Source organism: Thrips palmi, unplaced genomic scaffold (genome assembly GCF_012932325.1).
Source record: "Thrips palmi isolate BJ-2018 unplaced genomic scaffold, TpBJ-2018v1 HiC_scaffold_18, whole genome shotgun sequence".
NCBI classification, from domain to species: Eukaryota; Metazoa; Arthropoda; class Insecta; order Thysanoptera; family Thripidae; genus Thrips; species Thrips palmi.
This window is the reverse complement of record NW_023144627.1, coordinates 19117330-19140034: the sequence shown is the minus strand read 5'-3', so window position 1 is coordinate 19140034 and position 22705 is coordinate 19117330. Positions and strand designations below refer to the sequence as shown.

Below are 22705 nucleotides of genomic sequence, written 5' to 3'. Positions count from 1 at the left end.
CCCGCGGCTTCTTTGCGAGGCGGCCAGGACACTTTACTCATCATTTTGCGGGGGGCTTCCTTTTCTTTTAAAATGGAAGTCCTAGAGGGCCGCGTCTTCGGCGTCTCGATACGGCTGCAGGCACCGCCAGCCTGGCACTGAGCTTTGCCTCGAGGACTCGCTCGAGGAGGCGACAGGCTGGGGCTGGCAACCCTTTCGACATTGGTGCATCGGGGGCAGTTTTTGCCGTCATTTCCACTTATTTGTCACCGGTTCAGCCGCCAGCTTCGTCCGGGCGCGTCGGTGGCTGAGAAACGGCCATGCCAAACACGGTTTAACAGTCTGGCAGTGTAGCGACGACACGGCGGCGCGGCGCGCATGAGAGCCCCGCTTCGCGTGCTCCGCGTGCTCCGCGCACTGCTTGGCCACGCCGGGGCGGGGCGGGGGTTCCGGCGGCGGGCTTGCAGGCCAGTAAGGCACACGGGCCGTGCCACAGTGGGCCAGAAGACCGGTGGAGGCGGCCAAAACTCCAGACGCGTTTTGAGCTCCAGAGTCGCTGAATGGGACTCGAAGCGAACGTGTGACCCCACCAACGGACTGCTCTCCGGACGAGGAATCCATTGGTGGGGTCACACGTTCGGTTCGAGACCTGTTTAGCGACTCTGGAGCTCAAAACGCATCTAGAGTTTTGTCCGCCTCCTCCGGTCTTCCGGCCCACTATGCGTACGCCGTGGCCACCCTCGGGAACGGCCGCCGAAAAAAAAGAAAAACGTGCAGACGGACTCTGCCGAGGACGACACAGGGAAAGCAAACGTGATGAAGTACCGACATCCCAGCGTAGCAAATTAAAAACGTCACTAAAATCGAGACGGGCTCGTTTCCGCCCCATTGGACCGGCCGCGTCGCTACACTGCAACTCTCACTTGCGACAAATGGCACAGCGACGGCAAGACACTCCCGTGAAGATATGGACGACAACAACAACAACAACAACAACAACAACAAAGAGTGCGCAAAAAAAAGGGGGAATCGCGGAAAAATCGTGACCGTCCCCATTCCGGGAGGGCGCATCCCAGCTTTGGTCCGCGCCGGCAGAGGAGCAGCGAACGCCTCGGGGGGCAGAGAAAGAGAGAGAGAGAGAGAGAGAGAGAGGAGAGAGAGAGAGAGAGAGGAGAGAGAGAGAGAGAGAGGAGAGAGAGGGAGAGAGAGAGAGAGAGGGGGAGGGGAGAGAGAGAGAGAGGAGAGAGAGCGCCGTCAAGAGAAAGAGAGACGGCGAGAGGCGCTAGCGGATGAGTCATCATCTCTTGAAGCGCACAGAGACAACGGCGGCGCCATTGGTTTGCATCCGTTCCAACAACAACAACAACAAAAACTGCGCGTGCACACGGTGCTCCAAGTCGGTGCGACTCGTGACGCCTAGAGCGGCCCGGCCAAGACGCGGCCACGGCCTCGCCACCCACAAGGCGCTGGGACAGCCCGGCCGCCGGCACCGTACTTCTAACTGTACCGAAGGCGCCCAAACTGGGCCCGCTAGGGCGGCCGAGAAGGCCCGGGCCTTGACGGACTGCAGCGCACAGTGGGCCAGTGGAGGCGGCCAAAAGTCAAGACGCGTTTTGAGCTGCGGAGTCGCTAAGCAGGCCTCGAACCGAACGTGTGACCCCACCAATGGATTCCTCGTTCGGAGAGAAATCCATTGGTGGGGTCACACGTTCGGTTCGAGGCCTGTTTAGCGACTCTGAGCTCAAAACGCGTCCGGGGTTTAGACCGCCTCCACCGGTCCTCCGGCCCACTGAGACCGCGACCGCCATTCAGACGAGCAGCTTAGCGAGACAGTAAACGGCGGGCCTCGCCTCCGGGCTTGCCGGGCTTGCCCTTGCGGGGCTTGGCGGGGCTCGCGGGGCTGGAGAGCGCCGCGCCGCAATGTGGGCCAGGCCCGCGAAACGGCTTTCGCGGAGCAGCCAGCGGGGACCTCGTGTCCGATTCGGTTCAAAATTCGCCGATCCGACGCACTTTTCTTGGAGTACACCCAGGCACGGCCAGATTCCCGGCGTGCTCTTCTTTTCTGTGTCCAGAGAGCTCCAAACTGGAAACGGAGCCGCCTTTGTCTTTGCCTAGGTTGTCTCAGAACGCCCCGGGGCATGGCATGCCGCGGAGCTAGACAATGCGGCCTCAGCCTCCCACAAAATGCATCCTCTTTTTCCCCGCCGCCCCCCGCCCCCCGCCCCCGGGTACCGCTGCAGGCAGGCTGGCAGGCACCCGCGGAGTGGTCGGCGTTCGGGCAGGTTCGGCGGCGTGTTCGGGTAGGTTCGGGCCGGGGGTACCTGGCGAGCGCCGACGGGTACCTCCGGAGCCTCCAGAACCACCAGAGCCTCCAGAGCGTCCGCGCCGCCCAGCCCTACGCGTCAGCCCCGTGCTCCGGACAGACAGCAGTGGAACTCGACGAGGTAGGTGGCTGACTCACAGTGGGCCGGAAGACCGGTGGAGGCGGCCAAAACTCTAGACGCGTTTTGAGCTCCAGAGTCGCTAAATGGGCCTCGGACCGAACGTGTGACCCCACCAATGGATTCCTCGTTCGGAGAGCAATCCATTGGTGGGGTCACCCGTTCGGTTCGAGTCCCATTTAGCGACTCTGCAGCTCAAAACGCGTCTAGAGTTTCGGCCGCCTCCACCCGTCCAGGTGCGAGGGAGACAGAGAAAACGACTCGCAGTGGGCGCACGCGCCGCACGCAGAGAACGCCACTCGTTGTGTTTATCCGGGACGACAAACTTGGGCGCCTCCATCATTGATGAGGCTGTCGGTGTCGAGTCAACACCGAGGCAAACAGCGAGACGGAGAGGCCAGCCGGGCGGCCAGCCAGCCAGCCAGCCAGGCCGTAGGATATTGACCGGCCGAACGTTCGGCACACTGTTGCAGCCGCCAATTACTTTTGTTGGTCCCACTTAGAGGGTCGTCCCGTCCGCCTCCCTGCCGCTCTCTGCTGCACTCCCGACTTTTCTTTTTTCGTGGACGGCATTCGCTTTTAATTCCATTTTTAAAATTCAATCATTCGCTCGGGTGTGATAGTACTGTCATCAACGAGGTTATGATGAAACTTTGGCAAGGAAAATTAGCTTTGGAATTGCATTTAATTGACAAATTAATTGTTTATGGGAACAATTTTATACCTCTTTTATCATTTTCATGTACTTGTTATTTTTGAAAAAAAAAAAAATAGGTTGATTTTTTGTGTCCCTTAAAAACGCTATAGGCCAACTGTCCCTTAAATCTACCGCTCTGTTTGCGCTCTCTGTCTGTCTGTCTGTCTGTCTCTCTCTCCTAAAAAAGTGGCAGCCTTTCCCCGTCGACTGACTGCCGAGGACGCAATGGCAACAGCGGGCGCGGGGTCTTGGGGGCTCCAATCGGCGTGATAGGACCGATCGCCGAAGACGGCGCCGAAGACGAGGAGGAAGAGAGATATCGATGACTCCCCGAGCGGTGCCGCGAGAAGACTTTCGGATTGCGTTTCGCGGAGTGGACGCTTCGGGTGCCCAATTTGGGGAACGGCCCCTGTCTGAATGGCGCACGATCGGTGTCATCGTCAAATCACTCACACTGTGAAAATTTGTTGTCACTTTATGACAAAAACGTGGATGACATTTTCATCACTTTGACACTTGTAAGGAAAATTAGCCTTGAAATTGTCATCAAGTAACGACTCAAATTTTCACAGTGCAGAGAGAGGCTTTCGCGTCGGTGATGCAAACACATTCGTTTCGAAAAAATTCGGCAAAGCGCGTCGGAATGTTTACAGTGTGGGTGCAACGTGCGAAGCGGGCGCCTTCTCAAAAATGGCAATTACAGGTCGCTGCACTGTGTGGCGTCGCGCTTGGCTCCCCTCGGGCCCCTCGGCACACGCCGGCTGGCTGTGCCAAGCAGCGCACCGGGACGGAGTCACGGCGAGGTCCCCGGTTCAAATCCCGGCAAACCAAACTTTTTTTTTCGTTTTACCTCATTTCCTGGCGCGGTGCGATCGGCGGGCTGGACCGGCGGAAACAAAAACAAAATGGGAAATTGAAAGCGCTGACGCCTCGACGCCCGGTGAGCAATGAAATCTTGTTGTTGTTGTTGTTGTTGCCGGAGGTTGACGCGCAGATAGCAGGCCGCCGATTGGCGATACAATCTCAGGAGAAGACGCCCTCGTTGTCGCTCTGACCCACAATCCATGGAAATGCAAGTGGTCGACTGTCTCTGTCGCACTCGCAGCGGCCCGCCCGGCCCCGGCGCCCCGCTGCGGGTGCGAGAGAGACAGAGCGAGGCGGCGCTGGGCGCCAAGGGCGCGGTGGCACACTTGGGGGAAATAAGGGTGTTCCGGTAGGCGAACCAGATCGCGCGCCGTGGCGCCGCCGCCAGGCCGCCCGGCCCTGCAGCGAGTGCGAGAGAGACAGAGCGAGGCGCCCACAGTGCACAGTGGTTACAGTGGCGCGGTCTGTCATTCGAGTCCATCGGCCCTGCTAACGATCTCCGATGCCAGCGAGCCTGGCTGGACGCACCCCACACTGGGGGGGTCATTGCACCGGGAGTTGTTGCGCTACACTGCTAAGCCGTCAATCAATGAGCGGGCACCTCGCCACCTACCGGCCCGGCTAAGTGCACCGCGACAATGCAAACTGCCCCAACAGCAGTTAGCCCTGCACCTAGCGCCTCATCAGATAGAGCCAGCCCTTGGGGTCCTTCGGGTCCTTCGCACCCCGTGGTGGCCTGGCCCTGCCCCGGCCCTGCCCCTGCCCTGCCCCCTCCAGCGTCAAACGTCATTAAGGCTAGCCGTCGCCATGGCAACCACGGCACGGCTCCACGGCCTTGGCCCGGCAGCACGCGGCGGCGCGGCGGCAACGCGGTGGAGGCCCTGACACCCCTGCAATGAGGCCGCCGCACAGTGGGCCAGAAGACCGGTGGAGGCGGCCAAAACTCTAGACGCACTTTGAGCTCCAGAGTCGCTGAATGGGACTCGAACCGAACGTGTGACCCCACCAATGGATTGCTTTCCAGACGAGGAATCCACTGGTGGGGTCACACGTTCGGTTCGAGTCCCATTTAGCGACTCTGGAGCTCAAAACGCGTCTAGAATTTTGGCCGCCTCCACCGGTCTTCTGGCCCACTGTGCGCCAGGCCGGCCCGGCCCGGCCACGCCACTTGGACCATTTTTCACGTTTCCGTAATGCCTCCCTCCCCCAGATGGCCAAGATGGGCCCCGAGATCTGGACGGCGGCGACCCCGGACGAGGAGCAGCGCGTCTACGCGGGCGTGGAGACGGACGCGGCCAGCGTCAAGCGCGACGCCCTGCAGCTGCGGCAGTGGCTGCGCGACGAGCCGCACCTGCCCGACCTCACAGGTGCGTGTACACTGTCAGAAAAACACCAGACAATCCCGTTTGGAAAATCCAACGAATTTTCCCGAGGTACACTCTTTTTCTTGTACTATACCTACCGGAATCTCATCAAAAATTAAAACTTTAAAGAGCTGCTAATTTTTTTCAATTTTTTTTCCCTACGGGAATTCCCAAGATTTTTTTTTTGAACAGTGTGGGCGGCGAAATAAAAGCCCCGTTGTCGTTCTTCCCCCGCAGACGAGGACGACGCCTGGCTGGAGCGCTACCTGGTGTGCTCCAAGAACTCGCTGGAGCGCGCCAAGCGCGGCCTGGACTGCTACTTCACGGTGCGCTCCGAGGCGCCGGGCATCTTCGCGGACCGGGACTCGGAGTCGGCCGCCTTCAAGCGCACCTTCGACTTCACGTGAGTGGCAAGCGCACAGTGGGCCAGAAGACCGGTGTAGGCGGACAAAACTCTGGACGCGTTTTGAGCTCCAGAATCGCTGAATGGGACTCGAACCGAACGTGTGACCCCCACCAATGGATTGCTCTCCGAACGAGGAATCCATTGGTGGGGTCACACGTTCAGGTCGAGGCCTGCTTAGCGACTCTGCAGCTCAAACCGCGTCTGGAGTTTTGTCCGCCTCCGCCGGTCCTCTGGCCCACTGTGCAGCGCCGAGAAGGTAGTTGGCAGTTCAGATGCGCCCCACAGGCAGCCAGCGCCGCTCTGCCGGACACAGCGACGCAAGCCGGAAGTTCCTGCTTGCGCCGGGCAGACCGAGCATCGCGCTCAGCCGAGCGGCGCCGAACTGGGTCAAGGGGGTTCCTTTTCGGTTTGTCCCCGTTCGCTTTGCTCGCCTTGCGCCGCTCGAGGAGGACAAGACAGAGCGGCTCCATCAGAAATTCGGCTTCGAGACAAAAACAGAGAGGCGCCGAGGGCTGTCGTCGCCAAGCACGGCAACGCGACGCGGCGCGGGAAAACCGCGGCCACGGGAAAAACTGGCGGCGCTGAGCGGGCTGCACCTCGGCCCGCCCCCACCACGGGCCCCACCGCGGGCCGGGCCCCACCGGGAGGACCCGGCCAACGTAGTGAACAGCGACCCCCACCCCTTCGGGCAAACCCAAATCGCGTACTGCCAAGTAGACAAGCGGGCTGCTGGCACGGCTGTCGCGGACGGCCGCCCGGCAGGCACGCCGCCCGCAGCGCGTCCGCGCGCCGCTCAGCACCGGTTGCCTACCGCGACTCCACAGGCGCTCGCCGAAACGGGGACAGACAGGTTAGGCCGCCGCCAGGCCGGCCAACGGACGCCAACGGGGCGAGCCATTCAACACGCCCTGCCTTCTTTTCGGCGTTGGCAACAGTGCCTTGTGGTGCACGGTCCGTTTGCTCGCGACGCCCCGCCCCGCGCCGCCCCGCCTCCGTCCGTGCAATAGCATCACTGACGGACAGAGTAAAGCCCTGTGAGACGGCGACGGCGCGGTGCCCACAAAGGAGTGGACACACAGTGGGCTAGAAGGCCGGTGGAGGCGGCCAAAACTCCACACGCGTTTTGAGCTCCAGAGTCGCTAAATGGGTCTCGAACCGAACGTGTGACCCCACCAATGGATTCCTCGTTCGGAGAGCAATCCATTGGTGGGGTCACACGCTCGGTTGTAGTCGCATCGGCGGGGAGACACGTTGGGTGCCGCATCCGCCACTCGCTTGCCTCGCTCGATACTTTACAGCCGCACGGCGCGCGGCAGATTCGCGCGCACGAACACCGTCCCGCCATAAAGGCATGATTAGAACGCCACCGGAAGTGCCTTTCTTCTGCCAGTCACCCACTTCCGGTTTCAAGGGCGGGGCAGGGCGGCCGACGGCGCCAATTATTCACGCGGCCAGCGCGGAAGCGGCGCGCAAACGCTGGCCTTCCCCTCGACCTGCTTCGCGACCTTCGCGCCGCGAGGGCTGCAAGGCCGTCGGGGAGCACCCCGTCGCATGTGCCGGAAGACCGGTGGAGGCGGCCAAAACTCTAGACGCGTTTTGAGCTCCAGAGTCGCTGAATGGGACTCGAACCGAACGTGTGACCCCACCAATGGATTGCTCTCCGAACGAGGAATCCATTGGTGGGTCACACGTTCGGTTCCAGCCCCGTTTAGCGACTCTGGAGATGAAAACGCGTCCGGCATTTCGACCGCCACTGTGCGTCGGGGAGCACCCCGTCACGGCCAGGGCGGGGCGGGGACACCCTTCCCGACGGACGCCTTTCTTTCGATTATGAATGAGCCTCGCTTCCGGGCCGCAGTGTTGGCGGCACCGGCAGGGCAGCACGCGACGCGCCAGTTCAAGTGCGGATAGGAGGGGGGGAGGCATTCATCACCGCCTTGTCAATTCGTGAAACACGGTGCGAGCCGACTTGCTGCGCTTGCCGCGCCCACCGAGGGGGGCGGTGATATTTCACCCACTTTCCAATTTTCAGAGTGTGGCTTGTCTCCATGACATGGAACGTCTCTGCCCTGCTTACAGCTACGTGGCCACGCTGCCCAAGCTGACCAAGGACCTGCACCGCGTCCACATCCACGCGTACGCGCCGCCCGAGTCCTACGGCGGCGACATGGCCGACTTCAGCTTCGAGGACCTGTACCGGCGCCTCAGCATGACCATGGACATCAAGTTCCGCGAGGACCTGTGCGCCGGCGAGGTGTGCGTGCTGGACTTGCAGCACAACACGGGCACCCACATGGCCAAGCTCACCGCCACGCTGCCCTTCGTCAGGAACTTCTTCGCCTGCTCGCTGGTCAGTACGCGTTTTGCGCTGCAGAGTCGCTGAACAGGACTCGAACCGAACGAGTGACCCCACAAATGGATTGCTCTCCGAAGGAGGAATCCATTGGTGGGGTCACACGGTCGGTTCGAGTCCTGTTTAGCGCCTCTGGAGCTCAAAACGCGTCTAGAGTTTTGACCACCTCCACCGGTCTTCTGGCCCACTGTGCGGGCCGAGCCGTGCTGGGTCAATCAGGCAGCTTGTCACCAGCTAGCCAGGCGAGCCAGGCCAGCCAGGCTCCACAGAGACGCCAGGCTCCTCCCTGTCCTCTGCAGGCAGCCCGACAGCCTGTCCTGTAATCACGTAACAGCGGCCCGTAATAACACGGCGGCAGCGCCGCAGCCCTCTCCCTTGCGCAATCAAGCGGCAGAGCGAGAGAGAAAGAAGAAAAAAACCACCCCCTTGGCCGCCGCCGGTGTTTGAACCCACGTCGGCAGTAAAGCCATGCGACCCGCGTGGTCAGGGACTTGCCCCGGGTTCGACACGCAGAATACAGCAAGCTGGCGGTGCAAACTTTCGTTTCTGTCGTCCGTTCCAGGCGGCGTACCCGGCGCGCATCCACCAGATCCACGTCATCAACGCGCCCTCCTACATGAGCACCATCGAGAGCCTCATCAAGCCTTTCCTCAAGAAGAAGATCCAGGACAGGGTGAGTGGCGCACCGCGGACAACGAAAAGGATCCCAAGGCGGGCACGCCGACGACGAGGTCAAGCCCCAGGAGGACTTTGACCTTGACACGGCCCTGGCCGAGGCCCTGCCCGCCCCCGCGCGCTGCGACTCGGGCTAAATTTAATTATACTCCGAAGTTACTGTTGCCCTGCAGGTCATCATCCACCCGCCCGGCCTGGACAGCTTCTACGAGCACGTGCCCAAGGCCATGCTGCCCCGGGACTACGGCGGCGACGAGGCCTCCCTCAAGGAGCTCAGCGGTAGGTACGGCGCACAGCGCGCACAGCGGGCCAGAAGACCGGTGGAGGCGGCCAAAACTCTAGAAGCGTTTTGAGCTCCAGTGTCGCTAAATGGGACTCGAACCGAACGTGTGACCCCACCAATGGATTGCGCTCCGAACGAGGAATCCATTGGTGGGGTCACATGTTCGATTCGAGTCCTGCTTAGCGACTCTGGAGCTCAAAACGCGTCTAGAGTTTCGGCCGCCTGCGTCGTTCTTCTGGCCCACTGTGCAGCAGCGCTCGGCAAAAAAAAATAATAATGACGGGGTGTTCGAACGCGGAAACTTGCAGACAAGTGGCGGCAGAAGATCGAGGCGTACCGAGGCTGGTTCCTGGCCCAGGAGGGCGTCAAGAGCGACGAGTCCAAGCGCGTCGGCGACAAGAGCGCCCTGGCCGAGGAGATCTTCGGCTGCCAGGGCTCCTTCAGGCAGCTCACCGTCGACTAGCCAACCTTGTTTTCCCCTTTTCCACGCACAAAATAAAATATCTCTTGTTACAAAACGGCGGTCTTGTCTCTCAATTCACCCCCGGACGGATAGCGTCAAATCCGCTTGCCTGATTTGAATTCCCGCTGCGCCGGAGACAGCGTCGTCGTTACCAGGAGCGAAACAAAAACAGCAACAACAAAAAAGAAAGACGCAGAGAAAGAAACGGAGTGAGAAAGGCAGCGAGAGCAGGAGCGGCCGGCAGCACAGCGCGCGCGAGCGTCCGAAGGGTTGCCTACCCGGCGGGCGCCGCTCTCCCTCTCTCTCTATCCTCGCGCCGCTTCCTCGAACAGCTTTACTACGCCGTTAAACGGCGCGTCGTTTCAAATTTGCCGCCGCTTCCCGGAAGTGACCGGCGCGGGCCTGCACTGCGTCCTGCGGCCAAACATTGCGGTTCGCGGCCGCCGAATACCAATACGAACGAGGATGTCGGCGGGGCATTCCGGCTGGCGCGGCCGTGACGAGACGCGGAACTGTCTCTGGCGCACTCGCGGGGCGCGCCGCGGGGCGCAGTGGCCCAGAAGGCCGGTGGAGGCGGCCAAAACGCCGATCGCGCTTTGAGCTCCAGAGTCGCTAAATGGGACTCGAACCGAACGTGTGACCCCACCAATAGATTGCTCTCCGAGCGAGGAATCCATTGGTGGGGCCACACGTTCGGTTCGAGTCCTGCTTAGCGACTCATAGCTGAAAACGCGTCTGGAGTTTCGGCCGCCTCCACCGGTCTTCTGGCCCACTGTGCGGGAGTGTGAGAAAGACAGCCAATCACGCGGAATCGGAATCACTCGGCAGAGGAAAGGGTTTTGACCGCTTCTCGGCGTGCAGGTGGTTCATGACCCCAAGTGTCGCCGATGCGAGCGGGCATTGGCAGAACGCCCCGCCCCGCCCCGCCCCGCCCCGCCCCGCCCCGCCCCGCCCCGCCCCGCCCCGCCAGGCCTAGGCCGCGTGTAAGCCGACGACAGAATGAATTTCATAAAACATGGACGGAGCACGGCAGCATGGCAGCACGGCGTTCCGCATGCGGAATCGAGATAGAGCACGAGCCGGCCCCCTCCCCTCCTCTGCTATCGCGCCGTCTCGCTCGCACTCAGGGGGCGCGCCGTGCGGGCCGTGCGGGTGCGAGAGAGACAGAGCTCCCGGTGCGGCGCGCGGTGCGCGCGGTCAGTCTGCAGCCTGGCTTGGGCCCTGGCTTCGGCCCCGGCCTGGGCCGCCACTTCCTGGTGTCAGAGAAAGCGCGCGGTTCGCCGCGGTCCGTCCAGGACGAGGTCCAGGATGGCCCAGCGCGTCCAGCGGTCCAGCACCCGGACTCCAGGCGGGGCTCCAAGGCCGGCGCCGCACCGCGGCCACGGGGGGCACCACGGAGGACGGGTCTGGCGCCTGACGCCGCGTCTTAGAGTAATCCCATACCTAATCACAGCCTTTGACGACCCGAGGGCGAAGCGGGGCGGGGTGGGGGGCTAACTACCCTCACGTGCGCGCCAGGGCCCCGTCAGGGCCCGGCCAGTGGGTGGCTCGTATGTGGGGCGCCTATCAAACATTCACGCCCGCAGTATGGGCGTCCTTTAAAGGGAGTCCCAGCATCCGGGGGGAGGGGGGGGGGGAGGTCGCCGGGGGGCCGAAAGGGAACCGAGAGGGGACAGTCCGCTGTAAAGGGGGCCGGCGCGTGACGAGGCCGTCTTGGCCAATCAGAGAGGGGGACAGCGCGGACAACGCGGACAGCCCCACCTTAGCGCAGCGCGCCCCCGCAGCCCTTGCGGCCCTTGCCCCGCAAACAACGCACCCACTTCCATTTTCAGCTCATTTCCGACCGGCAGGGTGGAGGTAGCCGAAGGGAGGGTGGAAGGGAGGCCGAAGGGAGGCCGAAGGGAGGCCGGAGGGAGGCCGGAGGGAGGCCGGAGGGAGGCCGGAGGGAGGCCGGAGGGAGGCCGAAGGGACGCCGAAGGGACGCCGAAGGGACGCCGAAGGGACGCCGAAGGGACGCCGAAGGGACGCCGAAGGGACGCCGAAGGGACGCCGAAGGGAAGCCGAAGGGACGCCGAAGGGACGCCGAAGGGACGCCGAAGGGACGCCGAAGGGACGCCGAAGGGACGCCGAAGGGACGCCGAAGGGACGCCGAAGGGACGCCGAAGGGACGCCGAAGGGACGCCGAAGGGACGCCGAAGGGACGCCGAAGGGACGCCGAAGGGACGCCGAAGGGAGGCCGAAGGGAGGCCGGAGGCACAAGGGAGACACAGGGCGGGGGGGTGCGCATATCGACCACTGAGGCGACCAGTGCGATCTCCCTGTGCCGTACCGCCGTACCGCGGCTAGTCCGGACCGAGAGGGAGAGAGAGGGACAGAGGGGAGGCGCCACCCTCCGGGTGGGAGAGAGAGGGAGGCAGGGCGGAGGCGACACGGTGTGGCTGTGGCCCCCTCGCCCCCGCACTCACCCCATTGGGGCAGGCCCGAGTCGTTTTCGTCGCTCTTGTCTCTCTCGCACCTCGAAGGGACGCTCCATGAGTGCGAAGGAGACAGAGCAACTAACACGGCGGCAGGCAGGGCAACAGTACCTACCGGGTATACCTTTGAGGTTCGCTCTGTCTCGCTCGCACCCTTCCAAAGTGCCTCATGAGTGCCGCAGAGACAGACAGAGCGATGACAGGACGACACCCACGCGCAGAGAAAGTGCAAAGGACGCTTTTTTCCAGACAGGTGAGCTTCGAAAAGTCGGCCAGAAGACGGCTGCGGGCGGGACTCGAACCCGCGCCGCGCGAAGCCAGTTCGTCGCCGAGATAGCGTGGGCCGCGGCGGGCCTTGAGTCCGACCTGGCGGGCCTGGCAGTGCGGCGACGCGATACGCCCCAGAAGGAAAACAACCGCCAGAGTCATTGTCCGGCTCGGCTCCCCCGGCAGCCAGGCAGGCCGGGCAGCCAGGTCTTCGATAGCCGGGCCCCGCCGCCCCGCCAGCACGCGGCTCGAACCGACCCGCGGCCGCGCTCGCTCGGGGGATCCGCGTAAGAGAAACGCAACATCCCGCGGGCAGCCCCGGCCGACATAACCCCCTGGTGGACGACGACGCCGCGGCCCCGGGTTCGACTCCCCGCGCGGGCCGCCGCGGCAGCGCGGCGCACCAATGTAAACAAGCGAATATGACATGACGACTGCAGCGACTGCAGTGCCACCTGTTGCGAGCGCGGCCTACTCTGCGCCGCGGCCGCCGAAAAATAGTTTGACAGTGCAGTGGGCTGCGACTACTACCTGGTCCAGACGCCCTTCAAGAGGGGGTTCATGGCCTCGCTGGCCTCACTGGCCGTCTTGACACTCTGACACACATCGGCGCGCACATCGACACCGCACTCCGGCAAGTCCCGGGCAAGTCCCGGGCAGTCCCGGGCAGGCCGAGAAGGAGACTCGGACGGAAGCCAAGCCGCGCCGAGCCAGTCGGCGAAGCGATTCAGAACCAAACCTTTCACCGGCACGGCCGAGCGGGCGCAGCGGGCGCAGCGGGCAGCCTGCCCCCTCTCCTCGGCGCACAGTGGGCCGAAGACCGGCGGAGGCGGCCAAAGCTCTGGACGCGTTTCGAGCTCCAGAGTCGCTAAGTGGGGCTCGAACTGAACGAGTGACCTCACCAACGGATAGCTCTCCGAACGAGGAATCCATTGGTGGGGTCACACGTTCGGTTCGAGTCCCATTTAGCGACTCTGGAGCTCGAAACGCGTCCAGAATTTTGGCCGCCTCCGCTGGTCTTCTGGCCCACTGTGCGGCGGCCAGCTGGCCGTGCACAAAACACGTGCGTGCGCCAGGAGTGCAATGCAAGGCCGGGTCACACTTGGCCGCGTCGCTGTCTCTCTCGCACCCCTGCGGACCGTCTCGCGAGCGCGAGGGAGACAGAGCGAGGGTGCCTGCCCCTGGGCGAGGTTCGATGTGCGCAGGGCGAAAACGTGAGTTGGGCGCGGGGACGCGGCGCGGTTCAAGGTCCCTGCTCCAGCGCCCCGCCCCCAAGGCGGCCGACCGCGGCTCAATGCCGCTCCGATACGCCTCGCCCTGTCGCCTCGTCTGTCTCTCTCGCACCCACGGCGCGTCTCGCAGGGGTGCGAGAGAGACAGACGAGGCGATGCCGCGGCACGGGGCTGCCTGTGGTGCCTGTGGCCATCTCGAGTCATATTGCCGACCCAGCGCGCACGGCCGGCCGCCGCCCCCGCGACACGCAGTGACACGCAGTGACACGCCACTGCAAACAACCCCGTGCCAACTGGCGCCCCGACCCTCCGGCCTCCTACGCGCCCCGAGGACTCTCTCTCTCTCTCTCTCTGTCTCTCTCTGTCGCACTCGCGGAGGCCCGCATGCGAGCGACGCAGACAGGGCGACCGACACACATTCATTACCATGAAAATCAAGCACGCCGTCATTTCGGCGATTATTTGCATCAGCAGGCGGTCCGGCCAAACGGGCGGCCAAACGCACGCACGGCACCGCACTGGAAAGGGGAGGGGGTGAAACGCGAACCCCGTCATTGTTTTGTCATCACGGGACGTGCTTCGCGCTTCGCGCACTCGTGGACGGGGAAAGGGGTGCCTAGGGGTGCCTAGGGGTGCCGGCGCCTGCTACCCCCGCGACCCCTACAGGTAGGCGACCTATCATACCCCTATCGATTACCGCCCTAGCCGCCGCCGCCACCGCGCAACAACCGTCGCGTCCAGAGTCCAGGCCAGTCAGCCCCGAGTCAGCACGCGACAACAAGGGCTCGTCAGCCGCGGGCGAAAAAGCACCAACAACAAAAACAACAAAATGGCGCAGGCCGGCGGCGGTATTCGAACCCGGGACAGGCCGACCCATTTTCCTGCCGCCCCTCGTGCCCTCGTTGACCTCGCGCGCGCAGGGCCAGGCAGGGCGGGCAGAGGTACGCGCCGAGGTCAAGAACTTGGCGCCAAAGCAGAACGCAGAAAGCCTGAAAGCCGAAAGGGCGCGGCAGAGCCGGTGCAGTGCCGTGGCAGTGTCGGTCCTGTCCTGTCGGTCCGGGCGACGACCGGGTGGGCCTGGTGGGCCTAACCCCAACCAACCCGCCCCTGCCATCCCCCGCGCCGCGCCGCCCCGCCGCGACGGGTGGGCTCTGCTGGCTCTGCTGGCTCTGCTCTGCCGCCTGCATGCGGTAGGCTGGCGGTAGGCTGGCGGTAGGCCTGTTGGCCCACCACGGCCCACAGGCCTAAGGACAGCGGCCCGGGCCGCACCGGCCGGATTGTGTATCGACCCGGCACCCGGCCAAACGAAGCGCAAAGACGCCTCTGATACATATGACGCGTGCCGGCGCTACCCCGCGGCCCGGCCCTTGCGGCGAGGGGTATCGCCTGCGCGGTGTAAACCCCCGGCCTGTGGCAGTGGCTGCTTTGCCTGTGCAGACTCCAGGCACTACGGCCCTTTGGTCCTTTGGTTCGGCGGAGGACTCAATGGGGACACAATTCAACAGCAGAGTCAATCCTGACGCAATGCAGCACGAAGTGCACGCATTACAGACACAGAGTGCAAATCTGCAGCAAATGTGCACAGATTGAACGACGACTTTCAGATAAACTGTTTTGTGGGACAAAGAACATTTCTCCGGGCTGATAATGAAACCCAGTCAGCTGTGTCTAGTGCATCCAGTGAAGGGGACAAGCTGGTTACCTATCCATACAGTGCTACATTAAACTTGGATGGAGACACTTGAGTCTGAGTATAAATAGTAGTCGGGACTGTTCTAGACATGCAGCAGTAGGAGCACAATACATAAATTTATCTTTGTGCATAAATAATAATAAGTGAATGCAAACTCACAGAGCTCCTTGTTAGCAAAGCATGAAACACCAGAAAATTCTGGGTGCAACAAATACTTGAGTCTGAAAAACATTTTCACGAGACACAGAGGCCTCTGAAGGACCTCATCTCCACGAAATTGCTTGGAACCACTAATAAAACTAGTGTTCAGGAAGGCAGCAGGTACATTTGGCAATGCACTTTCCATGCACTGTCTGAATTCACTTTCAATGAGTGTGACACATTGAGGGAATCGAGTATAAGAGAGGGACTCACCCATCATTGTTGTGGAAGAATTCAGCCATTCCAACACCTATCTACACGAATCTGAAACAAAGATTTAACATTTGTTAATTTGGCCCATCAAGGCATGACATAGACTAGCTTTGTGAAAAGGCAGCTTTAGTAGAGAGAGTAACAAACCAGGAGGTGCCTGTGATAAATCTTAGATGACAGATAACACTTCCTCTTTTATTAATACTGTTGTCATGACCAGTAATTAATGAAGGAAAATCATTGATGGAACTCTACAAACATTAACTTGGCCGCTATGGGTAAAAGAAATGAAATCATTTGAAGTGCAAAATTGTCAGAACAATGACTTTTGCACTACTCATAAATATGACAGAATTTTATAAACCAGATTTTTTAAAAAGGTTACAGCCAAGAAACATATTCTTCTCAGCAAAGCAAACTGTAAGGACCTATTGGCAAACAAATAAAATTTAAAAAATAATAATAATTAAGAAAACAAGGTAAGTTGCCACCTGAACTGTCAAAAACAACATATTCAACAGGACAGAAGGGTGCATTGTAATGGGTTATACCAATTAAAATGATGTCAATTGCAATAAATATATTATTTCCCTAGAAAGCATGAAATATGTAAGTGGGGAAAACAACACAAAGGCACTTCACATAATATTAACCTTCCTCAAGGAGAGGAAGAAAAGGTTAAGCCTTCCATGAAAGTTGGATGTCACAAAGGTATTTCTGTCATCTGTTTACAACTGAATACCGGGTACCTGCTGCTGCAACCAGTAGTGAGAAAGGTCATCTTGAACGCCACGAAACGTCCAGCTTCGCTCGCGACAGATTTGCGCTGCCAGCCGCAGCAGCTAACCTCACTAAAGATTGAAAACAAACCCAGGGACAGACGGGACGGACGGACAGACGGCCTTTCAGCTCGCGTCGGGGCAAGACTGGCACAAGACCGCAGGATGACACACCGATAAAAGAATAGACCACTGCAGCTCCAACTGTGTCTTTACGCATGTGCGCATGTCCCAAATTATTGTACCATTATTCACTTGAGTACCCGTCCTCGGGGCCCCAATGGAAACTTACCCATGAGATGAATGAGCTGAAAAGAAGTCAACTACCGAAAGTTTAGTCCCATTTCCCGAGCCAAATCGCGACACCGCAAAACTCGAACAGTAAACACCAAATTGCCACTTCATAAAGTTCAAAAATATTCCAAATTGTCAGCAATGCGACAGATAATCACGAAACGGGTTCAAACAACAGAAATCGCACAAATTCCTATCATTTTGATCGCCATGACATTATTTTCAGTGCTTTCTAGAAGCTCGCGAACTTGGAGAGCAGCGCTCGGAGCAACAAGGTCGAACATGGATCTGTCTAAGGGGCGCTAAGAGCTGGGAAGGGAAACAAGAGGCGCAACAACCGTGCGTTGTCTCTCTCGCTCTCGCAGCGGCCGGGCAGGAGGCGACGAGGACAGCGAGTGCTCGAGCGTAGTTCGGACGCGGCCCGCCGGCCGCAGCGGCGCAGCGCAGCGCTAGCGTCGCCCGTGGTGTGTACACCCGTACACTCGTTTACGCACGGCGCTCCGTTCTCTGTTCTCTGTTCGCGGAGCGCGGAAATACAATTGAGTGCGCCGATGCGACCGCGCTAGAGTGAGAGCCTCGGCGGCCCAGGCAGGCGTGGGTGCGGGCTCCACTGACTCCCTCGCACCCCTGCGGAACGCCCCATGAGTGCGAGAAAGGCAGAAACACTTGTGCGGAACAGTGGGCCAGAAGACCGGAGGGGGCGGACAATCTAGACGCGTTTTGAGCTCCGGGGTCGCTAAATGGGACTCGAACCGAACGAGTGACCCCACCATTGGATTGCTCTCCGAACGAGGAGTCCATTGGCGGGGTCACACCTTCGGTTCGAGTCCCATTTAGCGACTCTGGAGCTCAAAACGCGTCTAGAGTTTTGTCCGCCTCCGTCGGTCTTCTGGCCCACTGTGCGGAATCGGCCTGCAGGTGGGACTCAGGCCGCCTCCAGCAGTTTCCGGAGTGATGGACTGGAAGATTGGTGGGTCCAGCGTCCGGCGCGTCCAGAGACTATCCGGCCAGCCACCGGCAGGCTCGGCTGGGCTTGGCTTGAAAGGCTCGGACACTCCAGTGCAAAATGGTTTCCGACGCCGCCGCTGTCATTCCCCGCGGGCGAGGCGCGAAGTCCGCCCACTCGCGGGGACGTCCGTTGGAGCGACACTGCCAGGGCCGCGACCAGACTGCAGGTTCCTATCAATGACTTGTCGCGTTCGGGCGTCCAGGAATGCAGTGCGAGGGAAGTCCCTCGTTTTCTCCGGCGACGCCCCGAAATCTCCCGGGGGCGCGACGGAGTTGCTGCAATCTGACGATACACGAGGAAGGTGTGGATGCATTTATCGGATATGGACCAGCCCTTGGGCCAGCCTGCCCTGCTTAGTTAGACGGGGCCGGAACCACTAACCAGGCTAACCAGCTTAGCGCGGCCCGCCCCAGCCAAGCCGAGTGCCCCGGCCGCCCGGAACCACCACCGGGAATCAGGCAATAACGACGTTACGGAATACGGAAGGGGCGAGCCGCGATGCCTCTCGCGGCGCAGCATCCACGCGCGGCCTTTGCGGGCTCCCGCACGTCAACGATTGACAGTGCGCCAAGGCCGATACACCCTAAGCAGTTTTCGGACCAGGGGCGCCGGAAGTGTATTTCCTCAGGGGGGGGCAAACAATTTTAAATCCTACGTTCCTAATTACCCCCCTCCCCCACCAAAAAAGGTGCTTAAAAAGACCCTACTCCTTCATGCACCGCCTCGGGAAGGCTTTGACCGCTGATAGTTTAGGAGCAGTGGTCTCGCAAAAATGGTCAAAAAGTGAATGAATTTCAGAAAATCATCGTTTTTGCTGACTTTGAGCGGTCACTGCATCCAATTTATTTGCGGTCAAAGGCCTCCCTCGACGCCTTACTATTCTAAAGACCCTACTCTTTCATGCCCCGCCTCGGGAAGGCTTTGACCGCTGATAGTTTGGGAGCAGTGGTCTCGCAAAAATGGTCAAAAAGTGAATGAATTTCAGAAAATCACCGTTTTTGCTGACTTTGAACTGTCACTGCATCCAATTTAGTTGCGGTCAAAGGCCTCCCTCGACGCCTTACTATTCTTAAGACCCTACTCTTTCAGGCCCCGCCTCGGGAAGGCTTTGACCGCTGATAGTTTAGGAGCAGTGGTCTCGCAAAAATGGTCAAAAAGTGAAAGAATTTCAAAAAATCATCGTTTTCGCTGACTTTGAGCGGTCACTGCATCCAATTTAGTTGCGGTCAAAGGCCTCCCTCGACGCCTTACTATCCTAAAGACCCTACTCTTTCATGCCCCGCCTCGGGAAGGCTTTGACCGCTGATAGTTGGAGCAGTGGTCTCGCAAAAATTGTCAAAAGTGATTGAATCCCCGCAAGTATAGTATGATTGTCATTTCATTGGATGATGTTGATTATTTCACTGGTTACCAACTAGACGCGCAATGATTATCTTGAGTCGGGTACCCCTTGGAATATGCTGTCCCATTTTTACCCCGTGTCCTATAATTGCTCCAACTGACCCTAGGCTCGATTTTCGCAGCTTCCCACCAAAGTCCAGGGGGGGCGATGCCCCCCCTGCCAAATTCCAGGGGGGGCAGCCTGCCCACCCTGCACCTCACTTCCGGCGCCCCTGTTTCGGACGCGGTTCGAGAAAAACAGTAGTAACAACGAGCTAGAAGGGGAGGCGGCCGAAGGGTTGCCTACCCGGCGAGCGGACCGAGAGCTCAGGAATCTTTGAAGGAAGGTGCGAGTAGCCGTCAGGAAATTGGGCCGAAAATTATGCCGGAAGCTTGCAGTGGTGCAGAAACCACGGATGCACGTACAGGACGCGCACGGCCATGTCAGCCCGAGGGAATGCCACAAGCAAGGGAACCGCATTGACCAATTTTGTGCCTCGACTTGTAGGCTAGCACACGCGTTGATAGAAACAGGATAGATATGGATAGACGCTTTTTATTTCAAAGTTAAACTCTTGGGCAGCTTGATTTAGTCTCTCGCCCCTCCGTTCCGACATTGTAGTAGCAGACGAGTCCCGTTGCTAAGCAGCCGAGAAAATGAGTCAGTGGCATAAACGACCTCGGTTTGAAGAACGTCTTTGAATAGTTCAGGATTGTGTTGAGTGTTTCTAATAATATTTTTTTGGGAAATGTATCCTATGTATCCGAGATAGGCACCCTTTTTACCCCAAATTGTTTGTTGCGAACGGTCGTTTAGAAGACCCGCGGTGCGAGCATCAGTGTCACCAACCGAAAGTACAACTCCAGTGGAGGACTTGACGTGCCGACTGGGGAGGCTTCGCGGCACTGGTTTTGAAGACTTCTGTTAAAAATCAAGATGTCATTTCAGTCCGTCGCAGAAGGCGAGGGTGTGCGAGTGGATACTGCCCCTTGCAGAGGACGAGGCCCGCAGTGCGGCGCGCCGGGGCTGGCAGCACTGCATAACAACAAGGGGGCGCCATTCCGAACTGGCATTTGTTTTTGACTAAAAGTGGATTGTGCGAATGCCAGCTTGGTAGGCTAGGGCTTGTCTGTGCTGTCAACTTTGTTTCCACCACCAACGCCCAGATCAAGATCCAAGTTGCAGTCCTTCCATTCCGATTTGGACATGGATTACTACCAGGACTTCAGCGCGGGCGGCGGCAGCGGCGGCGGCTCCGGAGAAGGTAACCAGAGCGGCCAGAGCCAGCGGGGGACAGCCGGGACAGCCGGCATCCCCGGCAAGGACGACGAGAAGAAACTGTTCGTCGGGGGCCTGAGCAGGGAGACTACGGACCGCGAGCTCAAGGAGTACTTCGGCAAGTTCGGCGAGATCGAGAGCGTCACGGTCAAGATCGACCAGTACACTGGGCAGTCGCGGGGCTTCGCCTTCATCGTCTTCAACAACCCCAAGACCATCGACAAGCTGCTGGCCGCCGGGGACCACTACATCCAGAAGCGCAAAGTGGACCCCAAGAGGGTCTCCAAAAAGGCACAGCACGGCAAGATCTACGTGGGCGGGCTCACGCCTGAAATCTCAGACGACGACATCAAGGGCTACTTCTCGCAGTACGGAAACATTGTGGAATTCCAGGCCCCCTTCGACAAGATGAAGAATCAACGGAAAGGTTTCTGCTTCATCACATTTGAGTCGAAAGATCCCATGTTCAATCTGCTTAAGACTCCGAAGCAATTCATTAACGGCAAGGAGGTGGATGTGAAGAAAGTGCGTGCAAATGCTGAGGGTGGTCGAGGCGGCGGACAAAGGAACGGCTATGGACAGGGTTACGGACAGGGCTATGGTGGCTATGACGGCTATGGCTACAGCAACTATGGCAATAGTTATGACTATGGAAATTACGCCTATGATGGCTATAGCTATGACAGCCAAGGTGGTTATGGCGGCAATGGCAATGGGAAGCCCCGCAATCGTCAGTTTTCTAGACACCAACCCTACTAACATCTTTACTGTTTAAGCATATTTCATATGCTCTATATTTTTTATATAGAGCAGAAGTTTTCTTTCTTTTTTTTTCATTTTGGGGTTGAATAACGTGATTGGAGCTCTTTGTTAATTTTAATGTAGGTGTATCTAGTTGTTAGCAAGATTTGTGTTGCATTATGAGATTTATATTTGATACAATTATTTATCTCTTACTGTCTTCATATTATGACTTCTTGGGGCATGTCTATATTTATTATAGAAATGCAGAAGTAATGCTTTTGAACAACTGCCATTAATTTTTGTTTTCTGTTTGAATATCTATGTTAGGACTTAAACATAATCTTTAACTGAGCATTGAATGTTAATAACCATTTGTGTAAATTCTGTGAGAGTGAAGCAGCTTAACATTTTTCATGTCATAAATTTCTGTGTTACTATCTTGTCATCTCATGTTGTTCAGAACTTAATGGTTTACATGCCATCTTAAAGGGAATGATGCTTCAGTAATATTGATCTCTGATATAAGATTGATTTGGAGATGATCACATGTATTTCACTTGTTCATTTATTTTTCAATGTTTTTACATCATTTGCTGTTTTGACTCGTATTGTATTTACATTTTGAGTAAGTGTTGATTCATTTTCAATCCAAGACTGCTATGTTGCTGTGAAGGGAAACAGTGATGTCAAAATGTGATTATTTGGATGTTGCCATTACTAAATATCGTTTTGACGGATAATTGTGCAGTTGTGTGCACCACTGCACTTGTTTGATGTGTGTTTTGAGCTTTAAAAAGGAAGAGTGCATTGCTTGCTATGCTGAATACAAGTTTCCCACACTGCATGCCTTCCTCATTTTTGTGCCATTAGTGGAATTTGGCATGTCTGTTTGTGGTGTGATGTTACTTTGTGATTGATATGCTTTAAACAAGACAACTTTTCCTCAGTGCTATCAGGAGGAAACTTAGCAGAATCTCTCCTTGAAATTATTGGAAGTATTTCATTTTGTTGGTAGAACTTGAACAAAACCATTTATGCGCTACAGTATTTTATGTAAGTTCTTCACTTTCAAATGTGATGGAAGACTGATTACTTAACTTAAGTAATTACTGCTCTTAGCTTTGGATTCAGTAATGAAATCTGTCTGTGTGAAAACAAAACATTATTTAGAACCATGCATGAATAGTTATCTAATTTTAGTTTTTGAGACTTCAGACTTTGCTAGTCAATGGAACAGTAAGTTCTTCAAATTACACAGAAATGTGGTTTATGTTCCAAACATCACTATTTTGATTGAAAAATAACTTTGTTTGTACCTTAGTCATTGCATGTTAAGAAATTTTGTTACTTTGCAAAGACATTGCTTGTTTCATTTCAAAATTTATTTGAACTTTGACTTATTTGTTATTGTTACATAGCTTTGCATTTTATTGTTTAAGGAGTTGCCACCATCCTGATTTATTTTGCATTGTGGAACCACAAATCATCACAGGGTCTAATTTCTGTGTAGTTGAATCTCAAAACCAAACCTCTACAAAATTTCATGTATTGTGATATTTTTCCACTTTGTCTTGAATGTTACTTTTTCTGGATATAATAAATTTATGGGATTGGA

At 57.8% G+C, this 22705-nt stretch overlaps 2 protein-coding genes across 2 annotated transcripts; both read left to right on the top strand.

Annotated features, from left to right (window-relative positions):
- The first annotated feature begins 2352 nt into the window (after positions 1-2352).
- LOC117644336 (alpha-tocopherol transfer protein-like) lies at positions 2353-9580 on the top strand. Its single transcript, XM_034383697.1, has 7 exons — positions 2353-2423; positions 5192-5348; positions 5583-5748; positions 7831-8101; positions 8667-8777; positions 8953-9058; positions 9371-9580. Exons 2-7 carry the CDS (start codon positions 5192-5194, stop codon positions 9523-9525), a joined length of 966 nt encoding a protein of 321 aa, XP_034239588.1. The 5' UTR covers positions 2353-2423; the 3' UTR covers positions 9526-9580.
- Positions 9581-20119: 10539 nt separating this feature from the next.
- On the top strand, positions 20120-22705 carry LOC117644915 (RNA-binding protein squid-like). The gene has a single exon (XM_034384634.1). It carries the CDS (start codon positions 20275-20277, stop codon positions 21103-21105), a length of 831 nt encoding a protein of 276 aa, XP_034240525.1. The 5' UTR covers positions 20120-20274; the 3' UTR covers positions 21106-22705.

Bases quoted from the DNA above. Each gene is read 5' to 3' on its own strand.
- LOC117644336 (XM_034383697.1), top strand. From the start codon at position 5,192: ATGGCCAAGATGGGCCCCGAGATCTGGACGGCGGCGACCCCGGACGAG. The intron at 8,102-8,666 runs GTCAGTACGCGT...CGTCCGTTCCAG, and splicing joins ACTTCTTCGCCTGCTCGCTG to GCGGCGTACCCGGCGCGCAT. The intron at 8,778-8,952 runs GTGAGTGGCGCA...GTTGCCCTGCAG, and splicing joins AGAAGAAGATCCAGGACAGG to GTCATCATCCACCCGCCCGG.
- LOC117644915 (XM_034384634.1), top strand. From the start codon at position 20,275: ATGGATTACTACCAGGACTTCAGCGCGGGCGGCGGCAGCGGCGGCGGC.